Source organism: Tupaia chinensis, unplaced genomic scaffold, assembly GCF_000334495.1.
Source record: "Tupaia chinensis unplaced genomic scaffold, TupChi_1.0 Scaffold144806_1, whole genome shotgun sequence".
NCBI classification, from domain to species: Eukaryota; Metazoa; Chordata; class Mammalia; order Scandentia; family Tupaiidae; genus Tupaia; species Tupaia belangeri.
In genome coordinates this window covers 2,637,973-2,655,891 of record NW_006204667.1, presented here as the reverse complement: position 1 = coordinate 2,655,891, position 17,919 = coordinate 2,637,973, and the positions used below count along the sequence as shown (strand labels likewise).

General features: G+C 45.6%; 1 protein-coding gene across 2 annotated transcripts; it reads right to left on the bottom strand.

Annotated features, from left to right (window-relative positions):
• Nucleotides 1–1,165: 1,165 nt before the first annotated feature.
• On the bottom strand, nucleotides 1,166–17,614 carry LOX (lysyl oxidase; the record flags this gene model as incomplete). 2 transcript variants are annotated; one of them, XM_006167482.3, is given in 6 exon segments in its annotated part: nucleotides 1,166–4,763; nucleotides 9,409–9,524; nucleotides 10,315–10,410; nucleotides 12,937–13,093; nucleotides 16,065–16,196; nucleotides 17,506–17,614. In XM_006167482.3, coding segments are annotated over 6 exon segments (617 nt in total), but the record flags the coding sequence as incomplete, so codon positions are not given.
• Between the last annotated feature and the right edge of the window lie 305 nt (nucleotides 17,615–17,919).

Sequence of the window (17,919 nt, the reverse complement as noted above, 5' to 3'; positions counted from 1 at the left end):
TGCTACAAGAATAAGTACGTTAGTTGCTATGGTTTCTATTTTGATGAATAAAGATGTGTTTGAACCTAGTTCTGATGATTTCAAATGCATGTTCTGAAACCACAATTGCTTTTGCACCAACCTACTTGGGGCAATGACTAGAAATACTATTATAATAGACAAATACCATGAAGGCAGGCGAGTTTTCTGACTGAAAAGAAAGATCTGCCCCCTCTTTTCTTTAGCTTATCAATGAGCTAATAACGAACACTGGAAATCATCTTTTGCATTAAGAACAAGAGCGTATTCATTCAGATGCTTTGCCTTGAGCAGGGAGGGTGGTCGGAGAGCGGTAGTTCTAAGCACCACTAAATGGCGTACAACCCAGATCCTCAGCCACAAGTCAACATGTTTTATCTGCAAGAGCTCCTTAATGGTGAACAAGTTTTGTGGGTTGATTTTATGAATTGTTTGCCCAAAACTTTTGCCCACAGTTTTAAGGCCTTTTAGGCCCTGCAGGCTTCCACTACAAGTTTTGTGGGTTGATTTTATGAATTGTTGGCCCAAAACTTTTACCCACAGTTTTAAGGCCTTTTAGCCCCTGCAGGTTTCCACCTGCTGGCTAATCTGGTGAGTATTTAAGCAGAGATGACAGTTAGAGTGATGTTTATCTTCGTATAAATAATCTGAAGCTACAGTTGAATTCTAAATCATCTTTAAGTCATGTGATTTTGTTAGACAATTTGTGGCTGGGTGCATGTGTGTTTGTGCTCAAGATCCCAGGAGGAGAATGGAAGAGAAGGGATTGCGCTGTGGCCATCCCCACTTGGGGGCTGGGGGTAGTGATTTCTCACTTTCTCTTTCACCATCTCTGTCTCTGTATCTCTCTCTCTCTCTTTGGCAAGTGCACACAACCTAAGACAACACCTCTATAAAAACTGAAAAACAATTTGTGAATACAAATGCAATTAAGCTAAACCACCAACCATATGAGGGGACAGCAAAAGTTCATTGAAAAATGTATGTTGTGAAAAAACACTATACATGAGTTTCAAAATTTTTACACATCAAAAGAAATTGTACTTTAATTCCATTTTTTCCACAAACTTTTGGAAGTACCCTCATGTATATATGGCTTGACTATTTTAACCTAAAATGAAATTCAGAGCAATAAATGACCACTATAGACACTTGAAATCATTTATTCAAGGCATTTTTCCATAATCTTGCAATCATAGTATAAGCATATCACGAAAGAACATGAAAATGCAGAGAAGAATATAAAGCCAGCATCAAGGCATTTAAGATAAGAACTCTTTGGAAAAGTTACATATTTTCTACAAGTAGGATTACCTAAAAAATTGGGGAGAAGCTAAAACTTAAACACATTGTAATACCAAATGACACATCACTTAGTTTATAACAAGCAGTTATATATTCATTGTTTATATTCCTCGAGCTCAGATTTGATACATTTTACATTCAAGTTGAACTAATTTAGCACCTTTGTAGCTTGAAGGATAAATAAAAGGCTTTATGTTGAAAAATGTCCCAGGACTTTTGGTAGCTAGGAAGGAACTGTAATTTGTTGATTAAATATATTGTTTGTAAGTACAAGTTCCAAACATAAAAATTATAGGGGGAAAAAAAGGCACTTTTTAGCCAGCAGTTAACACAACGTGAGTATCAAAATTATTTTAAAATAAACTATTTCCTGCCCAAGAATTCAATATTTTCATGCAATCTAACTAAAATTAGCTCTCAGTGCCAGGAAAATTTTAGCAATCTACATTTCTCTAGAATTTGAATACTGGGTATGACGATCCTACAAAGTTTCAAAGAGACAAAAGAAAAGTTACTACGAATAATACCTAGTGAAGAATCAGACGACAGAAATTGTAAATAAAATTATTATATAAAAATATAAAAAACTTTCTGGAAATAGGCAAGTTGTGTATTTCTATATGTTCTGGTGCTGTTGGGAGCTGAATCTTAGTCTCAAAGGCCAAGGCACCATTAATCCAGACTGTGGTCTGAATAATTATGCGGCCCCTAATGAGACATGTGCAACTCAATGATTTTCCTATTTATTTATTTTCTCACAGCACTAATTAATGGAAAAGCCTGACTCTTCTCAGTACTCAACATTCTTTGTATCATGTCTACTTTCTGTTTTTTAAACATCTTTTGTAGAGTTTGGTTAGGCTGAATTATGCTCTTTACTTTATTCATTGACACTTTCACCATCTAATGAGTTCCGATGGTTATTCAGAGAAGCGACCCCTTTAGGTTAAAAAATATTGAGTGTTCGATTGATATTTGTGAATTATTTAGGGGTGTTTAAAGGTAAAGGGAGGGGGAAAATATTCACCTAAGGAATAAGAATAAGCAAGAAGCTTTAGCTTCCTAATTGGAAAAAGTTTTCGAAAGCAATCGAATATAAAACATGATATTTAAAAGACAGACAGTTTTAGGGATTGGAAACATTTTTAATTATTAAAAATACATACATGCATATAATTATCAACTTTTAACTTATTTTTAAAAATAGAGTATGGTCATGAAAAACAATAGTGCTTAAAATTGAACTGCTATAGACATGTACTTTTAGTAATTAAAAGTGAAATAAGGTGAACCCAATGGGTAATAATGATATTTTTAATGCATGTGGAGGCTAGGGACTGTTTTCCTGTCCCAAGGCCTGGCGCGTGAGTGCCTGATACATGACCCACTAGGCCTCCGACAATGGTAGATGATAGGCAGAGGAAAGGCCCAGTGGACGACTGAACGGGAGTCTTCTCTCGTGTGTCCCAAGGCCATGCTCATGGCTAGTTTTTATTACGAGGGCAAGAATATTAATGCAATGATAGATGTTCAATCTACAGTTGCCAGTCTGGCTCAGTATTAATACTGACAGTAGTTTTTGGTTTTTGAAAAAGCAAGTATATTAAAATATCTCTATTAAAAAAGATTACAATTTGAAAGGATCACTCTATAAACTTAAAACTAAAAAGCGATTGAAGGCAAAGAGGTACATCCGAGAAGCTATTCTATAGCCCAGTTCTAGGTCAATGAAGGGTCTGTCTGTCGGCTCTATGGGTGAGTGCGTCCCGGTAGCTAAGGGTCAGGTGTACCGCTATATCGACCTGGATGACTGCCGGCGCTAGCCCTTACCACGCCATGCTTCCGGCAAGCGTGGACTGATCATTGGTAATCAGTGCTCAGTTTACACCTCTATGACATGTGGGGTCATCGGAAAAGTCGTGATCTATTCAAAAAATACATCACGACTTTTCCGACGACCCCTATAATACAGGATGCCAACTTGAAAATTGAACCTCGTGTGTTCGGGCACTCAAAATACCTCCCTTGATCTTTTAATACTGATTAATGTAGGAAACCTTTGGCTTCAGCACCACTGACTTAAAACGTCTCATTTGATTTCTTTCTGCACCTTTGGAATGTAGGAAAAAGAAATTCTCCAAACGCTGTCGTGGCCCACGGTTTCACAGTTTAAAGTAAAATCACAGCTGTTTCTTTATGCAGCACAGTCCTGGGGGTTGCAGAAAGGATTCCGCCCCTTCAACAGTCCCCCAAGTATGTCATGCTGTGAGCTTCGCTGATTCAGACCGTGTGCACGACAGACACACACACACACACGTATGACTGATTCCTGAATAATCTAAGATGGTGTTCCCGTATTGCACACAGCCCAAGTCATCTATTCTGGATAATTTAAAAATTTTAGCTTTCCTCTTTTTAATTACTGAACATAAAAAGAAAAACGTAGAAATCTTGAAAATCCTGTTTCTGCATTTTTTTAAGTACTTGAGAGAGCTGTGAATTGAAGGACTTGTGATTTTTATGTCAGCAAGAAGTTTAATTTTTGACTTAGTGTAATCTGCTGAAATGCGTCTTATCTCTGCATGTCTCACATCTGTCACTGGGATGGCTTCTCAGTTACATGGCTGTCCTACTAATATCAGGCCCCAAAATGCTAATGTTCAGAACGCCATTGCAAACGCCTCTGCCCATAAGAAAAAGAAGAGAGGGGAGTGTCACCAGATACCAGATGGAGTCGGGCAGGTCAGTTATTAAACTTGCTCCAAAACAAAAGTCGACTCAAGTCCGCATGAAACTGAGCACTTGACAGAAAGAAACTTACCTACTAATTACACAAATGTAAACATAATTTGTATATAGGGTGTAGCTATCTGAATACATGTATCGCCACTTGTCTGCTATCTAGGTTAACTCTCGACACCAAGGGTCATGTGTTTGCTACTTTCTCAGCACCAAACATGTCCGTATCTATCTAAACAGAAGGAATACCATTTCCGAATGAATCTACGGAGGACACATATACGCCCGTTACTATTACATTTCGCTGAAGTTTCCGTACTTTAGAAAATTCTCAGCTCAGAGTAGTTTTGGCTCATTCATTGACAGAGTTTCCCCTTTTGTACTAAATTTCAAGAAGAGCACAAACATTGGGGGGGTTTCCTTGAAAGAGTCAAGTATGCAACTACAGAATTGCGACACTGAGTTAATTCACAAAAAGATGTGAATAATAAGTATTCGACATTTCCCAAATCACGTCGGTCTAAGTGCTCAACATCCAGTTACATGCTTTGTTGTAAAACGGTCCAGGCAAAAACGCCTTTGTTGTTTTCTGTTCTCTTTTCCAAAAAAACATGAACCCTACTGAAGTTTAATCTATTTTTTTCCCACTTTGGAACACCAGGCACTGATTCCATTGGGAGTCTTGGCTTGCTTTCTAATACCTAGAAAACAAAGTAAGACAAGTTATTCATTCAGTGATTAATGAACCTGATCATATCATGAATGAGTAGACAGAATTAAAGTCAGTCTTTTAAAAAGTGCAGGTAGCCATCGCTCTCGGCCTACGCAGCAGTCCACCTTGTGAGACTGAAGCATTATTTCAGCCGTGAGCTAGAGAAAGTGACGAGGTGGGCAGCAGAGTATGCCTGGTGTCATTGTTCTGGAAGTGTGGAGTCAGGGACACGATCTCTCGAACAATCAAAGTAAAGCAGGACTTACGGGACCAGCAGCCCTGACCGGGTGAGTTTCCTCCAAGGACCTTCGTTCCTTGGAGGAAAGGAGCGAAGGACAGAGCCGTGGCCTCGGCAACCTCTGCTTTAGCCCTTCCCCGGCATGGTATTGGAGGCGGTACGATGGCATCAGAGGCAGAGACAAGGTCAAAGCCAACCAATCAGGTATCATCGCATTCACCTGCGATCACAGCCCCGTACGTAGGGAAGGAGGACATTGAGTCAAAATCGGAAACTGTCAGAGTCCAACAGGAAGTTCTTGAAGACAAGAGAACTTCATCCTACTAGCTGAGAACTGAAAGGGGCCCTAGAGTCACCTGGCCCACCCGTTTTGCTTCCAGGGAGAAAAATAAAGGAGAGAAGGCCCATGAATGGCCCACACCTCCTTCCCACACCAACAGGAGGCTTTCTAATATCAAATACCTGGTTGGTATGAAAAATACCTGGGAATGGAGTGGTGGTGATTCGAGTTTCTATAAAGGTATAATGATCTCAGTGTGAAAATCACACATGCAATGCTGCTTCTGCAGCAACCAGACTGGCCACATGGCTTTTAGGTGACATCCCCTGCTCAGAAAACTTGCCGGGGCCAGCAAGTGGCATGGCATTTAGGGCGCTGGACTCTCACATGGCTGACCACCATTCCAGTCCTGAACCTGGCAGCTTGCTCTCTCTCTTTCTCTGGTCAAATTGAAAAATAACAATAATGAATGAATAAAACTAAATACAGAATTCTTTAAGAAGAAAAGACAATAACAAAACTCCGATGACTCCCATGCCCTCGGAATGAAGTTCACACATTTAGCTAGCTCTTCAGTGCCCCCTTTGATGTGGTCCCGATGTTTTCCTGTCCTTTTTGTCCAACCCTCAACCCCAGGGAACTCAGCCAAACTAGAAGGCTCAATTTTCCAAACATGCCCTGCCATTTCCTCCATCACGTAGCGGCCTGTGACAGTGACTCCTCCCGGCGTGCCCTTCCGCACTCTCCCTGGTGTGGTCCCCAGCCATCAAGGCCCGTTCACAAGCTGTCCTGGACTCGCTCCTGAATCTCAGCCCAGGGAAAGTTCTCCTTCCTCCCTACAGCAAGCGCCGTCCTCCTGAGGGAGATGGTTCTCAAGGGCGGTGTGCTTTCCCATATCCCGCACTCTGAACTCACAGGGCCATGCCTTTCCGTTATCATAAACGAGGTTTTATTTTTCTTTCATGTATTTCCATCTGATAAATATTACTTACTATGATTTTTTTTTCTTTTTTTCTTTTTGTTGCTAGAGAGCGCGGGCACTCGCCAGAAAGACAGAGAGGGACAGAGAGACAGAAAGCAAGAAATCACCCCCCAGAGGGGGTAGCCATGCTGCAATCCCTTCTCCTCCATTCTCCTCTCGGGATCTTGGGCACGCATGCACACGTGCCCGGTGTGAGTTTAAGCCACCGGGTCCGCGACTTGAACCGTGGTCCACTACATAGGAGTCCAGCGACACAGCCATTATGCTAACTGCTGGTCCCATAAATTTTTTTTGAGAGGTTTATTTATTTATTTTTGGCCATAGGGCACATGCGCTCACCAAAGAGACAGACAGAGAGTAAGAAATCACCTCCCAGGGGAGATGGCCACACTACAATCCCTTCTCCTCCATTCTCCTCTTGGGATCTTGGGCACGCACACATATGTGCCCAGTGTGAGTTTAAGCTGTTGGGTCCGGGACTCGAACTGCGGTCAACTACATGGGAGTTCAGTGACATAGACATTACGCTAACTACTGGTCCCAATATTGCTTATTAAGATTTAACCACTCTTGCAGTTCAGTGAGTCAGTGACTAGTTTAAAAAAAAAAAAAAAAAACTACGTGACTAACCCCATAAGAAGTCCCTCTTGTTGAGTGCTGATGTTTCTGGAGCAATGTGACCATCTTTATTTGCATTAAATATCTGGCAATAACCAAGTGAATGGATTGTACTGATGCGAAGCGAGATGCATTCTGTGCAGCCGAGTCGCCGCTCTGGACCCAGTCCTGGTAGAGGGTGCATCCGGCAGACATGGGAGTCCCCAGGCATCAGAGCAGAGGCCGTTCTGTAGCCTTCATGGTATGTTCCCTATTGATCTCTATTACAACTCTGCGCACATTTCTCTTTCTGTCCACTCGGTTCCAAACTTTTTAAGAGAGAGAGCAATCCACGCATGAATTGAGTGGAGGTTGCAGGGCGGCTGGCCTGTACCCAGCAGTGGGGGACATGCCTAGATCCCGGTCATCTTGGAGTGGAGCAGGAGGCAAACGTTAAACAGATGCACGAGTAATTCCTGGAATTATTTCAGTCAGGCCACAGCGGAAGAGGCATATGTATCTTTGCATTAAATATCTGGTTTAGGACCTCGATACACACGGAGTGCGAAAATGAGAGTGCACACGCATGCACAAATGGGGAATGAGTGAATAAACTAATGGGCTATAAAGATTAAGAGGAATTAACCCGTTTATTTTAACTTAACTTCCACTAATGTCCTGAGGATTTTCAGTCACACTATGAATACTTCCACACGGTCCAGCCCACAAGGCCAGCCAGGTTCCCTGAGCGGCGGGCACACTCACAGAAGATATTTGGTAATGGCTATGTTGCTGGAGTCCCATGTAGTCGACCTCAGTTCGAGTCCCGGACCCAGTGGATTTAACTCACACCAGGTCAGTTCGAGTCCTGGACCCAGTGGATTTAACTCACACCAGGCCCATGTGTGTGCGTGTCTAAGATCCTGAGAGGAGAATGGAGAAGGGATTGTGGTGTGGCCATCCCCCCTAGGGGGGTGATGTCTCACTTTCTGTCTCTCTGTCTCTCTCAGCCTTTCTGGTGAGCACACGCGCCCTATAGCAAAAACCTCTCCAAAAAAAAAAAAATGTGTTCAGCCAGGTTTATGTGCACTTGGGAACCCCGTCCTGGCTTGTGTGTCATGCAGACATTTGTAGCAACACTAAGTTTCTGCATGACCCAGAGGCCCCAGTGACTCTCCAGCATCAAAGCCAAGCTGACGCCTGCTCAGTGTCACCCACTGGGGCCTCCTCGGTGGGCACGTAGAACTTGGGTGGCTGCGGAGTGATGGCCGGTGACCGGGCAACACTTCATCTGGCAGTGCTGCGGGCCGGCTGGCTAGACCGCGTGCTGACCTGCCTTTCTCCATTGCTCTCCACAGAACCACCTCCCTTCATATCTACATGCTGCATTTCTTCTGAGATTTTATTCAAAGCAAGAGTTCAAGACTAGGAAAACCATGAAGGAAACTCCACATCCTCTCCTTTTGCAAAGATTCCTGGTATCCGTGGTTCGACAGCTCGAAATCTGACACTGATTTCTACAAACTGGGGTTCTGGTCGCTGTAGCTGCCTACTTCATGGCAGTGGTTCCGAAAAGTACTCTGAGGAACCCTAGGATGTTTCGGAGCTCCTCCCAAGAGGAAGGATGGGAAACCCAGCTGCTCTCTGGGGCTCCCCCAGGGCACCCGCCCATATGGGCTGCCAGTTCAGCAGCTGGACAGACTGGGCTTCCACGCCTGCTATTAGGATAAGCACTGTGATCTGTGTAAAAGTCTCCTCTTGGGGAACCAGCAGGTGGTGAAATGGTTGCTTCCTTGGACTCCTATGGAGTTGATCGCAGTTCGAGTCCCGACCCCGGCGACTTAAAACTCACACTGGGCGCATGTGTACACATGCCCAAGATCCCAAGAGGACAATGGAGGAGAAGGGATTGCAGCAAGGCCATCCCCTGGCAGGTAACTTCTCACTTTCTGTCTCTCTAGTGAGCACACGCAACCTAGAGCAGAAATCTCTCTCTTTAAAAAAAAAAAAAGGCTTGGAAACCAGCAGTTAGCATAATGGCTATGTCGCTGGACTCCCAAGTAGTCGACCGCAGGTTGTGTCCTGGCCCCGGTGGCTTAAAACTCACGCCGGGCGTGTGTGCGTGCGTGCCCAAGATCCCGAGAGGAGAATGGAGGAGAAGGGATTGCAGCGTGACCATCCCGCCTGGGGGGTGATTTCTCGCTTTCGGTCTCTATGTCTCTCTCTGTCTGTCTGGCGAGCGCACGCGCCCTATAGCGAAAATCTCTCCAATAAATAAATAAATAAATAAATAAGGCTCCTCTTGGAAACTAAGCTTGAAGTTGATAAAAACCTTAGTACCTCTTCCTTTTCTAACATTATACAGAATGTTTTAATCGTGTGTCACTGTGTGATAGCGCTCCCTGTACTGTCTCCACCTCCAGGGTGTTGACAGGACACCGTGGGAGCGGGAGCAGGCACAGGTTAGGCACAGGTAAGGTGTGAGGATGAACTGAAACGCTTTAAGGAAACGGCTGAGTCGGGCAGGTAAGACTCACGGGGAAATGGTGCAGCCGGAGGCGTAGGCGTGGTGGCCCGTGTAGCGGATGTCACAGCGCACCACATTGTTGGTGTAGTCCGACTCAGGCACCAGGTAGCTGGGGTTCACGCTGACCTAGTGGGGGAGACAGTGCTGGGTTAGGGGTCATCACTGGGGCCCAGCAGGTGACAAAGTAGCCAAGGCACTGAACTCCCACATGGCCAACTGTACTTCAAGTCCCAGAGCTGGTGGCTTGAAAGTCACGCCAGGTACATGTATGCTTGCCCAGGATCCCAGAAGGAGAACGGAGAAGGGATTGTGGCATGACCATTGCCCTAGGGGGTGATTTCTTAGCTCTCTCTCTGGTGAGCATACGCACCCTAAGGCAAATACCTCAAAAAATTTTTAAAAAGGAAGGGTTCTTCATCGAGGGCAAGTAGGTAGCACAGTGCTTAAAGCACTAGACTCCCACGTGGCCAACCATGATTTGAGTCTTGAAAATCAGGAGCTTGAAAATCATGCCCGACACATGTGCGTGCATGCCCCAAATCCCCCCTTTCTCTCTCTCTCTCTCTCTTGAAAGCAAACAAACCTAAGGCAAAAACCGTAAAAAAAAAAAAAGAGAGAGAGAGAGAGAGAGTTCCTTGCTGCTTGGCTTCTATTGTTCTAGGGCTATCACAAGGAAATGGTTAAGAAAATAATTAATTTAGCTCAATCAAGCAGGAGAGGGAGTTGAAATCGAATAGTTTCCCCCTGAAGTTCTGTAAAACAAGAAATGCTTTCATGTACCTTCTTTGTCTAAAAACATTTTGTCCCCCTATGGAATGTATCACTATGTCTGAGACCACGATGATTGCTAGGTTTGAATCCAGAGGAAGGGTCTATTGATGTGTAGGCAAAGGAGTCACCATGTTCAAGGCCTCACCTTGAGGATGTAGTTGCCAGGGCTCACGTCTGTGATGTCGATCCACTGGCAGTCGATATCCGCAGCGTACGTGTCATAGCAGCCAGGACTCAGCCCCTGAAACAAACAGCATTGGAAGATTTCAAGTGATGGCAGAGGGTCGCACCGAGAGAAAGAAAATGCTAGTCTGTGCAAATGAAATTTGAAGTTAGTACTTACAAGAGTTTGACATAAAACTATACTTTTATTTCATCTCTCTTGAGAAGTATCAGTTAGCGTAATAACTACGTTGCTAGACTCCCAGGTAGTTGACCGCGGTTCGAGTCCTGGACCCAGAGGCTTAAACACGTTGGGTGCGTGTGCGTGCATGCCCAAGATCCTGAGAGGAGAATGGAGGAGAAGGGATTTGTGGCATGGCCATCCCCCCTGGGGGGTGATTTCTAGCTTTCTGTCTCTGTCTCTCTGGCGAGTGCACGTGCCCTATAGCAAAAACCTCTCAAAAAAAAAAAAAAGTATATATTACTCAGACTTAAAGCACCTCCAGCTAAAAAAGATACAGGACTGGGACCAGCAGTTAGCTGGCTATGTCGCTGGACTCCCAGGTAGTCGACCGTAGTTCGAGTCCCGGACCTGGTGGCTTAAAACTCATGCCGGGTGCGTGTGCGTGCGTGCCCAAGATCCCGAGAGGAAAATGGAGAAGGGATTGCAGCGTGGCCATCCCCCCTGGGGGGTGATTTCTCACTTTCTGTCTCTCTGTCTCTCTCTGTCTTTCTGGTGAGCCCATGGTGCCCTATAGCAAAAACCTCTCAAAAAAAGAAAGCTCGGTGGAATTCTCAGCCCGCAAGATGTAAGGTAAGTGTGAAATGTGATTACTCGAATTAGCAAACAAAACACTCCCATTACTAAGGCCATTAGCAAACAGCCATTTCATATGATCAAAGCCAAAACAAAACCAGATGAAATGTAGACCCTTAACAAGGGCTGCTAAAGCAGCTATTCAGTTTAGCAAGACTTAACCGTTACATTAACCTAACTAAATTAGCTATTTGGTTTAGCAAAACTAAACATACCTATTTAATAATGAAACTAACTAGGTTAATGTCACTGTTTTTACTTCTATATATACTTACTATGTAATTATTTCAGAGTACAGGAGTTACATAAAAATATACACAGAAGGAAATTACACCTAGTTTTATTCCAGTGTACATTTAACCAAGTCTATAGCACAACTAATCGGAAACTAATTTACGTCTAAGGTTTGTGAGTCGCCCCTCCCCCCTTTAAACAAAGTCCATGTTTAAGAGACACTGGTCTAATGAAAACACACACACATCACTTACAATGAAAGACCTGGTGAATGAGGGTCAAACAGGACATATACAAAGGATGATTAACAAGAAAGCTGCAGTATAAAATGAAGTGGGGAGGCAGCAGGTAGCATAATTGAGGTGCTGGACTCCCACAAGGTCAGCCACGGTTCCAGTCCCAGAACCAGAGGCTTGAACTCACACCGGGTGTATGTGCATGCACACCCAAAATCCTGAGAGGAGAATGGAAGAGAAGGGATTGACCTGTGGCCATTCCCACCCCCCGGGGGTGATTTCTTGCTTTCTGTCTCTCTGGCAAGCACAGGCACCCTATAGCAAAAATCTCTCTAAGAAAAAAAACGAATGAGGTTGCTCCAAGGAATAAAGGGGAACTGCCATGATAATTTCAGATTCACCATCTCCACTCAAAAGATGTGCAGGGTGTCTCTTATCCTAAACAGGAGAAGACGCACCAGGTGTCTGGTGACATGGAGGTCACAGCACGAGAGGGGTCCCTATAGCTCGTGTGTGTGACCCGAGCATGGGTAGGTGCCATCCGTTTCTGCTTGAAAAGCAAGCCTGCCTTGGAGCACCGCGAGTGTCACTTCCCCCTTGGTCGCTCTGAGGGTCTAGCTGGGAGGGAGGGGCAGTGGTAACATGTAGGTCACCCGGCAGCTTCCTGCCCAGCTGGAATGTGTTCCCCGAGAGCCGGCGCCCGGCTCCGCACTTGGGTAATGTACATTCATGTCTCCTTGCCAGGACTGGGCTGGGGTAAAATTATAGCGTCCTTCCACAAATGAGAGTTTCATATGGAAACACTGACATGGCTTTTCACAGACACACACTTTCCAAATATATAAGACATAAAACCTGCTTAGTTCAGCACTATTTAAAAAGTCCATCCGGGCACCATCTGACACCAATTATGCTGTAGGTTTAAATACATACGTCCTTTGCTCTCATTTGCATTACCCAAAGAGACAATTTCCCAAAGTGCTTTGGGAGAAACTTCCTCTCCTTTTGCTAACCCCAACCACTGCCCTATTTTTAGCCTAAGGGTAGAGGGAGGAAAGGTTTGCAGGTGAGAAAACGGAGCTGCCTCCCCTATAGTTACAGGACAGAGTGTGGACATCGTGAACCACTCGGACGTTGTCAGCGCAATTCTGCTTTTCACGTGGCACCTGACCTGCCGTGGTCACGACTGGGAAGGCTGTCAGTTGCCTTTTCTCAATGACATTCCTCTTGACAAGACGAGGCCCCCAGTAGAACAGCTTATTAAAGAGGCCCGGGAAAGGCAGCAGACCGCGCTGCCTCCGCCCTGACTGCAGCTCACCTGTGTGTGGGCGGTGCACGCAAACCGCCTGTGGTAACCGTAGTCGCAGGACGTGTCCTCCAGACAGAAGCTGGCCTTGTGGCCCTCCGCCACCCTCCTCTGGGTGTTGGCATCAAGCAGGTCATAGTGGCTGAATTCATCCATGCTGTGGTAATGTCTAATGCCCCACAGGAAAGAGGTGCTGGTCAGTGACGCACAGAGACCGCGGTGAGCACGCTAAACCACTTCCCCAGTGCCTCGAAATTTATTTTCCACATTAGAACTGAGATCAAGTTTGTCTCTCTCTCTCTCTTTCTTTCTTTTTTTTTCCCCCTGTTGCTAGAGGGCCTATGTGTTTGCTAGAAAGGAACAAGGTGAGGAGAAAACACCCCCCACACACGGGCAACAGTCACCCACAGTCCCCCTCGCCCCCTCTCCCTCCCGTGGAGACTTCGGGCTGCGTGAACCTGTGCCTGGCAGGTTTCTCAAGCTGCAGGCCCAGGACTCAGCACCGTGCAGGTGGTTATGTGGAATTAGGCTCCCTGACCTCTAGGCCAGGAATCCAAGCCTATTTCTTTTCTAAGTTAATTTATTTATGAAAGAGAGGGAACTTGTGTGCAAGTGAAAATAAGAGGGAGGGAAGGAGGAGGGGGAGAGAGCGTGCGGCAGCCTGGGTAGTGCTCAGGTATGCTGCGAGCCCTCTCTCCTGCCCTCCAGCTCATCATAGATTGGCAGCCAGCAGCCCTGGTGGCAGGCAGGTCTCCCCAGGTGGGCCCCGTGATCTCCTTAAAGAGAGGTTCATGCTGCACTTGTTCCCCTAGCGGCAAGAATCTATCAAAATGGTAAGCTCTGAACTTTGTTGCTAGGGAAAAAAAGAGCCTCGGTTTGAATACTTGGCTTTTCTATTCCACCCGTTGTACTGCGGATCACTAAATGGAAACAGTACGTGATCTGTGTTCTGGTGAGACTTGCCGTATGCCCCCTGCGACAGTTCTCTTGGCTGTCACTATCGAAGCTTCCTTCCCAAACTGCAGCACCTCACGTATGAGAGGTTTTTATAATGATCACTAAAGTGCAGAGGAATGTAACGGCACTTTGACACCATCACTATCTACACGGCATAAGCCTTTATTTAGAAACAAAATATTTCTCTTTTATCAGCAAATTAGCGGCCCGTATCTCTATTCTCACTTCATTAAAAGCAAGCACTGAGCTTTTTCATATAAGGAAAAACAATGAGAAATGCTTTCAATTTCAGAAAGTTTAAGGGCACACGTCAGGGTTTCCTGGCAACACACACCTGGCCAGCTACCAAGGCGAATATCAGAACTGCTGTACATTTAGGATGGAATGAGCTCCCGCCTGCACTGGGAGCAGCCCTTTCCCAAGGTGGAGTGGGAGCTTTCCCAGCTCATGGGTATGTCACCTACGTCTGTCTTCGAGAATGGTCTCTGAATCCTTTTAATGACAATGCATGGTTTTGTTTACTTATTTTTAATTAGCAGAGGACATATGCACTTCCCAGAAACAGAGAGAGATAGAGAAAGGGAGAGGGAGAGGGAGAGAGAGAGAGAGAATGCACCCCCTAATGGGGCATGGTCAAGCCACAATTCCTTCCTTTCCATCTCTCTGTCCTGTCAAGATTTGGAGCACACATGCAGATATACCCACCAAGCAGAATCCAAATTGCAGTGAGCCATGTGAGACCTGGAGCCCTTACGGTTACAGGGCTGGCCTGTAGTCTTTATTAACTGTTATTTACTGCTCATTAATGGGTGATAATATTGACTGCGTACTGGACTTTTCAAAAAATTCCTACTATAGTATACTGCATACATTTATTGAAATCAATTGCTGTATGTGATCAATAATTTTTTTTAGAGGGAGAATGTTTGCTATAGGGGGTGTGTGTGCTTGCCAGAGTGACAGAAAGAAACAGAGAGACAGAAAGCAAGAAATCACCCCGGGAGGAATAGCCACATCACAATCCCTTCTCCTCCAGTCTCCTCTCAGGATTTTGGGCATGCACACACACGTGCCTGGCATGAATTTGAAGCTGTCAGATCTAGGACTTGAACCACAGATGACAATGTGGGAGTCCAGCAATGTAACCATTAGGCCATCTGCTGGTTCCAATTATTCTTCTATGAGAGAAATTTTTTGCACCAGGGTACATGTCCTTGCCAGAGAGACAGAAAGTAAGAAATCATTCGCATGAGGGATGATCATACTGCAATCCCTTCTCCATCATTCTCCTCTTGGGATTTTGGATGCACACGCACCTGCACCTGGCGTAAATTTCAAGCCTTTGGATCTGGAACTCAAACTGTGGTCAGATATGTGGGTGTCCAGCTCCTAAACCACTAAGCTACCTATGGGCCCCTATGATCAATCATTTTAATATGCTTGGTTTAGAGATTACAATTCAAATAACAGAACCTAGTAGTTGACGGATTATCTTAAAGACGACACTCTTGGGCCAGCAGGTAGCATTGTGGTTAAGGTGTTAAGTCCTACATGGCTGACTTTGTAGTTTGAGTCCTAGACCCAGAAACTTGAAAAACATGCTGGGTGCATGTGAAGATGCATCCAAAACCCTGAGAGAATGGAGGAGAAGGAATTGTGGCATGGCCATACCTCCTGGGCAGTGCTTTCCTGCTCTCTGTCTCTCTCTCTCTTGTCTCTCTCCAGTGAGCACATGCACCCTATAGCAAAATTTCAATAATCAAGGTAGACCCTCTTGAGCATGTCAAATTATATACAGCAAAACTTTCAATGGAAATAATAGAAATTTTCTCCCTTTGGTTAAGAAATAAGTCTTGCAGGACCAGCAGATGGCATAATGGTTATGTTGCTAGACTCTCACATAGTTGATCACAGTTTGAGTCCCGGACACGGCAGCTTAAAACTCACGCTGGTCGCATGTACATGAGTGCCCAAAATCCCAAGAGGAGAATGGAGGAGAAGAGATTGCAGTGTGACTATCCCTCACTGGGGTGGTGATTTCTTGCTTTCTGTCTCTCTGTCTCTGTCTCTCTGGAGAGTGCATGTGCCCGATAGCAAGAAGTAAGTCTTGAGTTTCTCATAGCGAGAATCACCTAAAATGTGAAAAAGCAATTCTGACGTACCCAGGAGGCCCATCCACTTACTGGTGACAACTGTGCCACTCCCAGGAGTATCTTGGACGACTCGGTAAGAAGTCTGACGTCCCTTGGTTTTTCACTCTTTGGGGAAATCTTAGCAGTACTCTCTGGTCATAATCTCTAGCCCTGTATGCAGAGCTGTGATTTGAAAAAAGAAATAGATTTTTTTTTCACTAAAACAAATCTATAAAAAAAAACCCCTCCATTACAAGACAGTGACAATTCCACCTTCCTTCCCCAACCAGACTCCCAGTTCCAGCAGGACGGACATCTTCTTCATTCTAAATCCCAAGCTGCTACAAACTTTCTAGAGAGGTCAGAGTTCAGTGTCCATTTGGTGAAGGAGTGAATGAATGACAAGGACGGAGATCCACAGATCTGAGAAAATTATGGCTGAAATCTACATGTGAGAAGTCAACTTTGTATCTAGAATCGCCCACTCTGACCTTATGAATGAGTGAAATCCGGGAGCAAATTATACCAAATAAAAAATAATTCGTAGATCCTCACTAAGAACTTGGATTTTAACCAAATGTGTCTTCTGGGATAGTGAACTACATGTAACTTGAAGAACTCACTCTAATGGAGTAGGCCCAGAGTTGGATAAATAATTTTGTAACTTCTCTGTCTTCAAAACAATGGCACTACTGTCCCATCACAGAAAGTTCAACGGTGGGGTGACGCAGGACTCGGGAATGAAAAGGAGCTTAATTTTTTTCTCTTCCTTTAGCCAGAGAATTAGGAAGGACCAAGGCTGAAGAAACGCGCAAATCCTCACTCCTGCGTTCCTACTGATGGCGCCTGAAGGCAGGTTCAGATTTTACCGACGACCTTATTTTACACCGCACCGGGTTTTTACGGGACTCACCAAAACATTGTTTGCTCCCCCTGCTGGTTTCTCAGCAGCAAACTCAGGGAGCCGCAAGCCCATCAGTGTGATTGCATTTTAGAACGGAGGGACAAAACAACACTCTGGCTCATGGTCTTATTTTGGCTGAAGTAATCCGAAAGCAACCGAGCTACTCGTGGCCTCACTCAGCAGAGGAACCCTTAGTCTTTCTTTATGCGGGATGCCAGAGTAGCACATTTGCCCAGTCGTTTAAGGGGGTATTAACGAGCGCTTCCAATACAATATTTACAATGTTTTTCCCCCTACCACTATGTGCAGTTGTTTATAGAAAGTGACTAGGACCGTTGGCTCTAAAGCTTAAGAATCTTGGGAAAAGAATGTGAAACTCTGTCTCCAGGATAAGGGTGAGTGTCACCTCCCAGAGTCGTGCCGCAGTTAGAGACAGAACCCACAGAAATCGTCTACACTTAATTCTCCGCCCAGGTCAGCTCGCCTAGGTCAGGTCCCACTTCCCAGCCCTTCTCTGCGCGGGGCAGAAGCTGCCAGAACCAGGCACCAGGGCGGCTCCTGGAACCCGGACGCGCGAGTGCAGCCCACCTGGCCAGACAGTTCTCCTCCGCGGCGCATCGCAGGTTGTACATGGACATCTTCTGCACGTACGTGGACGCCTGGATGTAGTAGGGGTCGGGCACCAGGTCCGGGAGACCTAAACGTTAGCAGGCGACAGGCGCAGCAGTGAGGCAGCCGAGCGCCCCCGCCACCAGCCGGTCCCTCCAGGTCCCTCACTCCTAGCCTTTCCCCGGCAGGATTGCAGGAAGGGGCAAGGGTATGGGGAGAACCGAGGGCGCCCGGATTGCAAAGCAAAAAGGAAAGGAAGCAGGAGGGGCCAGGCGCGCGGTTTGCACCAGATTCCAGGGCTGCCTTTGCAGGCGAGGGGGGAGGGATCGGTCTGCTGGGACCAGGGCCCGCCGCGCCCAGGCAGCCACGTCGAGGAGCCTCGGCTGGGGGTCG